This window comes from Triplophysa rosa, linkage group LG16, assembly GCF_024868665.1.
Source record: "Triplophysa rosa linkage group LG16, Trosa_1v2, whole genome shotgun sequence".
In the NCBI taxonomy this organism is placed as follows: domain Eukaryota; kingdom Metazoa; phylum Chordata; class Actinopteri; order Cypriniformes; family Nemacheilidae; genus Triplophysa; species Triplophysa rosa.
The window spans coordinates 4,249,159-4,260,976 of record NC_079905.1 but is presented as its reverse complement, the minus strand read 5'-3'; the positions used below and the strand labels follow the sequence as shown (position 1 = coordinate 4,260,976).

At 33.9% G+C, this 11,818-nt stretch overlaps 1 protein-coding gene across 1 annotated transcript; it reads right to left on the bottom strand.

The window, feature by feature from the left end:
- Window positions 1-3,982: 3,982 nt before the first annotated feature.
- LOC130567166 (uncharacterized) lies at window positions 3,983-7,016 on the bottom strand. Its single transcript, XM_057355112.1, has 2 exons — window positions 6,976-7,016; window positions 3,983-6,237 (listed from the first exon to the last, which is right to left on the bottom strand). Exon 2 carries the CDS (start codon window positions 6,195-6,197, stop codon window positions 4,602-4,604), a length of 1,596 nt encoding a protein of 531 aa, XP_057211095.1. The 5' UTR covers window positions 6,198-6,237; window positions 6,976-7,016; the 3' UTR covers window positions 3,983-4,601.
- Between the last annotated feature and the right edge of the window lie 4,802 nt (window positions 7,017-11,818).

The window sequence follows — 11,818 nt, the reverse complement described above, 5'->3', positions numbered from 1 at the left end:
AGGTGTTTGTGTGGGGAGGTCTGGTGTCTCCTTTTTTGTGTCTTTCAGATTAGCACATGATAGAAATCACCTTAGAACACAACAAACAAGCCAAGAAAAGAGAAAAGGGAATGTGTCACATCTATGATCATCAGAAATGCAATATAATATAACTATGTCTTCAGAGGTGTATAAAGACCTTACATAATGAAGCGTTATGTTTTAATTACCTTAGACAAACAGTGTTTCATAAATATGTTATCTCCTTGGGCAAAGAAGTAAAAATGTGACGACATCTTATTTCTGTGTCAGCCCCCTAGTGCTTTGAAAGGGAGGGGGGCGCACCTGTAGGAAAGGAAGATCTAAAGGAAGATGACTCAATGTAACCGTGGTTCATCGACTCACGGCTAATCAATGGAGTGGTCTTCAAGACCTTCCTGGTGTCACATTGAGGACATTGAAAGCTGTGTGGTCTTCTAGATAAATAAACAGTAAACTCAGTATTTAAACACTTTTACTTGCACAGAGTGATGCAGCCGTTTGTGGAAATAAAATGAATTGTTGCCATTAAAGCAGTTTGTTAAACAAAAGTTTTTGAACTGCTTCAATTTATTGGTGTTGTTGTGTGGACTTGATGACAAACCTGAATTCTAAAAAAAATCTCAATCTAAATGTGTGTGTATGTTTTTTTTTAAGAAAAGCTACAGTATATTTGTCTTGTAATAAAAACATTTTAACCAAGTTGCAGATATGCATTTGACTCAGATTTACATATGAATTTTGTTACTTGCTTCATGCATGGTAAAATAAGTAACACTAAAGGGGGACTTAATATGCATCTATTAAAATATTATAGTCTTGTTTACTGTATATTTAAAATAAGAAAAACATGGTTGTAAATTTGAATACAATACAATATGTACATACTGTATATCTCATCAACCCAACATAATAAATACCTGTTCAGCAAAGTGATTCTTTTGACTAGGCTGCCCTCTGGTGGACAACAAATGTTGGTACAGAACGCTGATGGGGTCCCTTTCACCTAAATTTCTTTCTGATTTTGATAAAATAATTTAATAATTTTTCCTTTTACATTTACAGTATTTTGCTTTTACAATTTAATCTAAAGTGACTAATCAGGAAACACCACAAACAGAACCAACGGAATATAAACTTTTGAACTGTTTTGTAAATGTATTTGAGTTATTGTGTTTTGTGAATTGTCCAACATCTATTATGTACAACAGACTTTTCAGGACAGCGCTAAATAAAAAAACTCTATGCATTGCATTTTATGATGCATTGAAAAAGTTAGTATGTGCATCTGTCAGCAAGTGGTTGTTTTGACATGTTTAAATTACATTGTAATTTTGTGTTAAAGAAAACTTTTAAATCATATTTTTAAAACATGTATACCCACTCTCCATGATTTAAGATCAACCAGAGAGTTTTTTCTCTTTTGAGTGTGAGAATACTTTAATAAACCTATAATTATTTATTTGTATTCAACTTCTGATAATATACGAGACTTCTGGCCTTAGACCTGCACACGAACATCCTGTAAAGCAGGTTGGTCATAAATGACAAAAAAAGATTTACTTAAATATGAAGTATCAAATTCAATATGAAATACTTCTGCGCTGCTGTCTCTGTTGCAAAAGGTAAAAGTGTTTTTGTTTTGTTTATCTAGTACATAGTTAAATGTAAAACAATCTGCTAAATGATCTAACAGCAACAACATAATTCTTGATCATCAAATTATAAATTACAGTAGAGACACACACACGCTTTAAAGGCATGCAAATAATAAAATAAATAAAGAATGCATGTACTCAAACAAAAATATATGAGAATGAAAAGACAAAAATGGACTGTTGCTTTGTTAAGCTAACTTGCCAAATGTTGTTAATTGGAACACTGGCAAACTTCACTAACTCTCATCATGTCTCGCAAAAAAGTTTTTAACTAAAAAGAGTTTTAAACTTTATATTGTTGTATTTTTCTTTCAGGTTCTCTTATAAATGTAGATAATTTCCATCAGCGAAAAATTAAAAATAACAATTACATTTTCTCTAGAAATATCAGGCCACGATGGTGGCAAAAAACAGACAGTCAACATTATACAGTATATGTAATGAATCTTAGATTCTTTATTCCTCTCATTGAAGGTGTTTGGGATGTTTGTTGGTTTTTGAAGAACTTTATGATAAAAGCACACAAATATGGAATGAGATCATGTGAGTAACTCTTACAGAAGGAGAGTGGTATACCATCTGGACGTTAAAAATAGTTCACTGCCAAAGCCTGAATTGCCCGATCAACCTCACCGGCACTAAGGTGTCTGGGGATTTATAGACAAATCAAGGGTCAACCAATATTTACATTTACAATTCAATCAGTGATCCACAACTAAGTCTTGAGATATGCATTTCACTGTCTGAACGGATATCTAGATATTCTGGTTTCTGTCTGTCTTTTTGATTTCAACCACAACTGGATAATAGTCAGAGCAGCTTTGTTCTGCACAAATAAAGCACTTGTCAATATATCGACTCCTCTGGTACAAAAAGGTATTCCAATCTTGATTTGACATTGTTTTGCTGGTAAGAATATTGCCTTTTTGGGGGGTTAAGTCTTCTCCACACATCAACAAGATGAAAAGATGACCATAATTCCTCCACAACTGGTTTGAAGTGTTCTGCACAGGTGTAACGGTTGTGACATGTTGTGGAGGCCTTGTTGTGCCCATATTCCCTGCTGTCACGCCTCGGCTCCTGTATTTTGGCATGTCTGACGATGCAGGTTGCCCATATTTTCTGTTTTCTCCACCTACTGCTCTCCATTGAATTGTTTAGTCTTTGCTCTTTTAATGATATTTTGGATGTTTTATTACTCTAATAAAAGTACATCTTTTTATACCCACGTCTCCTCCCGATTTACTAAACTGAACCTGTGTGTCTAAGCACAAGCATACTCTGATTGTCCCTGGCGAAGTCTCATGGTGGCGTAGTCGCTCTGTATTAAACTTGTTAAAGTGTGCCTTGCTACAGTTGGCTAGTACAAATATCTACATTCTTAAATCTAGATACATTACTTAAGAATCAAAATGACGTAAGATATTGAGTAGATTTACTTTTACATTTACTTAAGAAGCAAAATGGCATGAGATATTGGGTTTTGTTTGCTGAATAAAATTTTTACAAAAAAAAGGTTACCAAGGGAGGCAGAAAAAATATTTGCACTGGAGGACAACATAGTTTTTCAGTGTGCTGGCTTCATGGACTGTTCTAAGGTCTGTACCATTACTCTGTATCAGTAGACAGCAGTCCTGTCCGGTTTTGTTTTTATTGTTGTCAATGTAGCCAACATTACTGGAGGAGAATATTTGAAATTATTTATATATATATATATGTTTTCCCTTACAACTATCACCTATATGCAATATGAATACAATATGAATGTAAAGGTATATTTTGGACATTGCAGAATTAAATACAGTGTACACTATCCAAACATGAGTCCATAAACAAATGACTCAATTATTTCTTTAATAAGGCTGCCCTCTGAATATGGTCAGAATATCATCAATCTGTACTTTTACATGAAAACCTGAACATGATTCATTGCTTATGCATTACTGACAGGCTTTATATTCTATAAAAAAATTGTATCCTAATTCAAAGATATTTCTTACAAATATATTCTTCTTTACGTTTCAGAAATAAAACAAAATTGCCCATTCTGTTAGTATGGAAACAATGTTAGTTTCAAGCAGAGCTGAAAGTTATAAAGAAAGTACATGAAAGTAATCTTCTCAGCTTTGTTGTAGCATTTAGCCAACAGACGTCTTCAGTGTAGCCTATTATGATTCAGTCACTTTGAATTATTTGCAAATCATTAGTTCAATTCATTCAAGTTTATAATAAAAACAATATAAATGGTGCATAAAACAGCAAACTAAAGATCAGTTATTTTTATTTTCTTAGTGTAAATGCCATTGTAAACATGATCTTCAACTATACAGAAGGGTAATTGAATACATTACTTGAAAAAAAATGTCATTTTTTTATCGTCTCAAAATAATGTATATTTTAACTGAATGACTGAAAACCATAAAAGTAACAAGAAAATTACAAGAAAAAAAATAAATGAAACCATTGAAATCAAGATGAAGAAAGTTGTAAAATAACTGAATTATTAAAAAGTCTTATCTTAAATGTGTATTGTTAAGCACACAGTTGCAGTAATTCTACAGATATATAGATATTTAATCTTTAAGTTTCCACTTCCCTGGCAGGTGACCAAATAACAAAAGATATAAATAAATAAATTGTTCAATTGTCCACAATATAGCTAAAAGAGCAAAAGAACAGTTACAACACAATGATATAACATGAGACTGATGTATTTACATTTTTGTTCTGTTAAACATCTAAATTACACACACACACACACACACACACACACACACACACACACAAGTACATAAATGTATGTTTTAAGAATTTTAGCTAAAGTTAAATGTTGACATTTTATGTGAAACAAATATTACATTGCACACAACTTTGTGTTCATTAATTTGGTGTATATAATGTATTCTTATGATAAGTATAAGACTACTAAGACTGTTCACTCGTAAGTTCATCAACAAATTCACAGTGCACAGTGGGTAATTCCTCCCGTGCTTTTTCAAGAGTTCCTCTACTGACATTTGTAGAGATTCTCACAATGACATTCTCTTTACAAATAAACACTTCTGAATCCTCCTGCCCTTCACTTTCAAGAAATCTTTCAGCTACATGTATGAGACACAGTCTCATCAATACAGGAGTTAGTGGACAGCCCCAGCATAGTAACTTGTACTTGCCACAAGAACTGTTTTTCAGAAGCTTTTCAAGAAGGTCAATGTTAAATGCCGTGTGCAAAGGTGGTTCTTTCGTTTGTTCATTTCTTAAGCAGTGCTGTAATAAGGACCATGGGATCATTTTTGCTCCCTTTTTAAATGCAAACAGCACTTTTGTACCTGTTTCTTCATGAGTGTTTTCTGAGTGAAAATCCAAGTGGTCATTAAGCCACCTGGCCATGATGGTTGCCAGAATCAGATAGTCGACATTATATATAAAATGAGTCCCATACACATTTATAGTCGTGTTAAAAGACTTTGGGACGTTCACTGGTTGTTTAAGTAAATTGTGATAAAACACGCACAAATATGGAATGAGAGCGTATGAATAGCTCCTATAGAATAAGAGTGATATACCATCTGGCCGTTTATCTTTGTTCTTGTTTACTGCCAAAGATTGAATTGCCTTTTCAACATCCAGAACCTGAATTTTTTCAAAAGCACTGTGATCAAAGGTCATATTCAATTTCTGACCCCATTTTTTTTGTTTGTCAGTGAGCCATTGCTGTGAAACCTCTGCCACGAATTTTGAGATATCAGATTTTTTTCTTGTTTTGCTGACAACCAAGTCATTTGTTGATTTGTTTTTTGTGTTGCACCTGATTTTAAATAGAACTGGCTGATGGTCAGAGCGGCAGCTTTCCACAGAAATCTTACAGCTTTTAACATATTGTACTGATTCCTCTGGCACAAAAAGATAGTCTAATCGTGACTTTGTTGATGAGGGGCCTGAAAAGGTATATTGCCGACATACCGGGTTGAGCCTTCTCCATACATCCACAAGATGAAAAGATGTCATCAATTTCTCTACGGTTGGTCTTAACATAAAATGTCGTTCATTCTCTGTTAAAGAATTCCTGTCCAGAAATGGATTCAGAGGGATGTTGAAGTCTCCGCCAATCAACAAAAAGCCTGCTGCAAAATTCTCCAGTATCATTCTAAGTCTCTTTAGAGGTCTTGAATCTATTTGGTGAGTATACACACTGACAAGTGTATACAGCTGACCTTTGAGGGTACATTTAACTGCAATGTAGCAGCCAGCAGCATCCTTACGAGTGTAGATCTTTGATTTGCTCAGAATATCTTTTCTTATTAAAATAGCCACCCCACTATCTTGCGAGCGATACTCTGTAAAAACTGATTTCCAATTGTCAAGTCTCTTAAAAACATCTTTGTCAGTTCGCCCAATGTGTGTTTCCTGAATGAATGCAACATGGCACTTGTGTTTCTCTATCTCTGTTATCACATCCTTAATCTTAGATCTGAGCCCATTTGTATTCCATGTCATAAAAGACAACTCGGTAGTATTCATAATTACAGAGCTATATGTTACAGGACAGCCACATTCAAATCTATAAGAAAATAAGGACATTGAATTAAAACATTGAAGTTGATGGAAATGTTATCTCAAAAATAGTAAAGTTTTATTTTATTGCTCTGACCTGTTTTTAGTTTTGATAGTGGATATTCACCTCAGTCCATGAATATTAAAAATGTTGTAAAACATATGTGACCCTGGACAACAAAACTAGTCTTATGGGTCAATTTTTCGAAATTTAGATTTTTACATCATCAGAAAGCTGAATAAATAGTTTTCTATTGATGTATGAGTTATATATACAATAATATGACAATATCTGGCTGAGATACAACCGTTTAAAACTCTGGTTTCTGAGAGTGCAAAAAAAATCTAAATATTGAGAAAATTGCCTTTGAAGTTGTTAATCAGAGGTACTGTAGCAGGCCATCCACTCACAAAACTAAAGTTTTTATATGTTTAAGGTAGGACATTTACAAAATATCTTCATGGAACATGATCTTTACTTAATATCCTAATGATTTTTGGCATAAAAGAAAAATCTATAATTTTGACCCATGCGATGTATTTTTGTCTTTTACTAAAAATGTTCCCGTGCTACTTAAGACTGCTTTTGTAGTCCATGGTCACATATAATAAAAATGCCTATATATTTACATTAATTCAAAATAAAATGTAAATTATATTTAAAATTGGTGTTTTTAAAGACACATTTTGTACTTTTATTTACTTAAATGTTGCAGCTATAAATGATAACAGAAAAAATACTAACATTCATTGAGTTCTTGAGATTTGTGTGATCCTGAAAGCTTGTCATCTGTAGTGGGTGACTGTTGTCTTTGTAGAGTTCTAAATACTGTAAGTAGGATGGGCTTAAGAGGGTTTGCCTTGAATTTACATTATGTTTGTCTTTACTTGTTAAAATAATGTAAACAAGTTTTAAGTAAAATAAATGAATCTTACCTTAAATGTTTTAAAGGTTTTTTTCAACATCAGTTTGTGGCATTTTGCAGGGACATTTAAATCCGTCCCTTCCCCACCACTGCTTAGTTTTTCAAAATATTTCAAAATATATTGTTACTATTACTGTTCATGACAAACAATCACAAATCTGTTTAGCAATATACAGAACCTGTAGCTGAAAGCAACTGTCAATCCAAGTTAAAATCCAAGTACAGTGTCCAGCGCTCAGCTGTTCGTTATTGATTTAGCCCTTGCAGTATTTCATAGACAAAACTGATACATTTATTCACAAATATGTTATTGATAATTAGTGAAATGTTCAGTAAATGACTGTGTTCATGTGTTAATAGGCTTTTGGTCTTTATATCTATCAAGACAAAAATAATGTTTTCAGAAAAAAAGTGAGTGAAGTGAGTGAAAGTGACCTAGGTGACCTATACCAGAAATTTTCAAAATATGAAAATATTTTTGCATTTGACCTCTGCTTTTAACCCATCCAGAAAGTAGTGAACACACGCACAGCAAGTGGTGAACACACATACACCCGGAGCAGTGGGCAGCTATCACTGCAGCGCCCGGGGAGCAAGTAGGGGTGAGGTGCCTTGCTCAAGGGCACCTCAGTTGTTACCTGCCGGCCCTGAGAATCCAACCTGTTTTGAAAAAAACAATTAATGTTTCTTTTATAACATGTTGGATGTATATGTGAAAAAGGATGTAGCCAACAACTCGTCATATGTCAAACCAACATTTGTTTTTTTTAGCAAAACAATAAGACTTCTTACTTTTAATGTTAAACAATAAGACATTTGACGTTAAATGTGCGTGTGAACACCCTGTAAAACAGGTTGGACATGGAAAAAAGATTCCATAGATGAACTGAAATGGCACAATGGCACACGATACATGCTTGCATCAAAGTCCTTTAATGCCACATGTACAAGCACATTATACAAGTACATACAAAACATATTGTTTGTTTTTCTCTTTTGTGTCTTACATTCCAAGGCTCTGAGTTTGTCTTTAGGTGGAGATTCTGTGTTTCAAAGTCTTGTCAAACTGCATTTTTTTGTCACCATCCCCTATTATTAATAACTAATTATTAATTATTAATATTAATAATTTTAAAAATCAAAAGTAGAAGCTGTGTGTGACATTAACGACTATATATCAGACTGCAATAATGTTTGCTTGGATTATATATATATATATAAACCATATACAGTATGTTTACTGTAAACCACACTGTAAACCCTGAAAATAAAAAAATAGGCAATGTACTAAAATTAAATTTTTAAATATTTGTATTAAACTTAAATTTAACTCATTTGTAAATTAGTACATTAAATACATACTGTAAGAATTCGTATGTACTGTAAGAATTTGTGCATTTGTATGGATATCTGTCTGTCTGTCTGTCTGTCTGTCTATAGTCTATACAGCATATTGTCATTTTGTGCACTGGTTATATCCCAGTATTCTCTATAATAGTATATAAGATCATTTATAATTACTTACTCTAATTATCAACTCTTAAGATATAAGCAGAATTTTATACATTTCTGAGATAAGTGACTTCTTTTACTTATATTCTTGGAAGTCTATTAACAGGTATTAGCACCTGTTCAGTACAGTAAAGCACCTGTTCACCTGTATGCTTTTACTTTTGTTTTTGCTTAAGTGAAGGTACATTAGACAGTGAAGTACAGTTGGCATATTTTGTGCATTTTTTTAAAGCATTTGCATATTTTGTGCATTTCTGTTTTACATCTGACCTTTAAAAGTTCTGCATTTGTACTTAATAAGATTATAGATTATACACACAAAAGTCACAATAAACTGCTTTCAGTTTGCCATCCACAAAATATCTAAGAGAAACCACAACAGTTTGTATATGTCCTGCCATTCCGTGAATTTACAGGAACCCTTATTTGTAAGAAGTCAAATTACCTTTGGTCTTTTCCAATTACTTTGAAAAGTCAAGGTGCTACATGTGTAATACATTTGACACAAACATGTGCACGGTTTATTCATATCTGAAGTTATAGGTCCATATACAGTATATGTGGACACTGAGAAAATTTTGTTGTTTTAGCTGTTTGTTAACATATTTAAGTTCTAATTTTATAATATAATATAATTATTACTATGGTCTTAAAGTGCACACTCTGAGCTTTCAATCCAGATTGGCGAATGGGTTTAGTAACCCATAAATCAATCATCCATTAGTGCATGCATTTTACATACAAAACTAAAGACAGAATGACCCATGAACAACCAACAACTTTTATTTATGATTATATTTATTTGTCCAATTATATTTGAGTCCTAAAGGGGGAGGGGGCTTTATCTAAAAATTCAGTTATAAATGTTTTATTGTAATAAAACTACAGCGGCTCACGCAAACTGAATCTGTTTCAAAACTTAATAAGATACCTGTCTGCTGCCTTCACCCAGAGGAAGATATTATTGCTTGGAAGTAATTTTTCCATAGGTCAAAAATTCTTATGCAGTTTTAAATGTTTTATTTTGGAATAAACATTGTCTCACCTTTTTATATTTCAGTATATACAGTACAACAAAACAATAAATGATCTTCAAAATGATATTCTGTTGAACTTTGTAACATTTAACTAAATTAAAATCAAAATATTTATTTATATCAAAAATACAAGAGAAAAGGAAATCAAATGAGGCTCTTTTAGCAAAAAGTCTACATGACATCTTATGTAGTTTACACGAGAAAATCGAGATAGTGGAACCACAAATAAAACAATTTAGACAAAAGCATGTAAATCTTGCTGGAAATAGCCGTGATAAATGCACAATAGTTCAAAGAGACAGTTCACTCGAAACTAAAAACTCAGACATCATGTATTCACCCTCATGTCATTCAAAACCTGTATATCACTCTTTCTTCTGTGGAACATTAAGAAGATATTTTAAGAAATATCTCAAGGGGTGTTTATGTCCATACAAGGAAAGTCAATGGGGTTTGGTTACCAGCGTCCTTCAAAATATCTTCTATTGTGTTCTGCGGAAGAAAGAAGAAAGAAAACGTTTGAAATCACATAATTGATAAAAGTAATCTGTTTTTGAATGAACTACGCCTTTTTGTAAATAAGAAACATTTACAGTAATCGATATACAGTAGCGCACCTTGAGTTACATTAACTTTTAGAAATCTTTAGTCTTGTCTTGTTTTAAAAATGTTCATTCAAATCTGTATCTTCACTTGTATCTGCTGTCAGTATTCACAGCTCTGTATCGTATGATGCAAACTGAGATCAAGAAATGTTCTCGCATGCTTCTCTCAAGCCTCTCACTCCTCGAGCAAGACTAATCCTCACTGAACCTACAGGACTCCTCATATTCCACACACACATCCCTGGAGTGGCACTAATCCTTCACTTCTCCTGGTCTCATCTCTCTTCTCTGGACTCTTCTGTTTCTCTGATCTGTCACTATAGCTAAACTAATCTTGCCCCGTCCACCACTTCTGTCACACGTCACATTCTCTTCATCCTCAACTCTCTTTTCTCTCCGTCTCCTCTTCATCTCATCTCATTTTCACCTCGCTTCTCATTCTCTCCCCTTTTCTCATCTCCTTTTCAATTATTTTACCTGTGTTCTTATTTTCTCCTAATTTCTCCTCTACTCCTCTCTTAGCATTGACATAGTTTGAGTCTTTTATCCAAAGTAACATTAAATGTCTGAATTAATTGTTTTAATATCGCTCCTCATGTAGACCCTTGCAGCATCAGATTCATCACAAGATCCCTCAGAATCTCTTTTGTGGTTTTTGGTAATAGCATGTTGCTCCTCTCACAGATCACAGACGTTTATCTATGTTTCTCTTTCCCACACGCATCCCTAACACCCTTTTCTCCCTAACACCAGTCTTACTTTCCTCCATCGCTCATCTTCTTTTGTGTCTCTGGCTCTCTGATAGGTTACGGCTGGCGGCGCTGGTCACGAGGGGCGCTTGACAGCATCATTCTCTACAGAAGGAGGAAATCCGAGCTAGTCACATAATTACAGTCTTATCTGAACCATTCACAGACCCTCATACACTGACAGAGAATGAAAGACCCCAATTAAGCAATTATCATTGAAGGTGCTGTTTAATGAAGTCGCCACTGCCGTGCCCGATAACTAATCGTAGAGGAGCAAAGATCACACTTTTTCATGAACACAAATGAGGGGAAACTGGAAGACCCCTAAACCTGACAGATCTGATACGAAAGATACTAAGCCAGAGTCTCACGCAAACTGACTTCTGTTGTTTTTTATGTGTTCTGTCCTCTCTTCCTAACCCCTTCCTCTTTTTCTGCTTTTCTAGGCCTCCTGCCCATCATTACAGTTTATTTTCTCTCTAGTTGATCTCTTTATTTCTCTCTCTGTTTCTCTGTGTGCAGCTTCTAATGGTCAGCGTGACACAACCATACAGTCTTTTGTTAATGTTGCCCTCCTACTCATTTTCTATTTTTTGTTTGCCGTATAAATCCTATTGTCACCCCTAGCCTTAACTCTTTCATCATTGGACCAATGGTTGGTCTGCTGGGCAACGCATCTTTGATGTTAAGGTGTTTGTGGGGTGGGTCTGGTGTTTTCTTCATTTGTCTTTTTCAGATTAGCACATAATAGAAATCACA

Excerpts from the sequence above, each read along its gene's own strand:
- LOC130567166 (XM_057355112.1), bottom strand. The coding sequence starts at position 6,197 with ATGAATACTACCGAGTTGTCTTTTATGACATGGAATACAAATGGGCTC.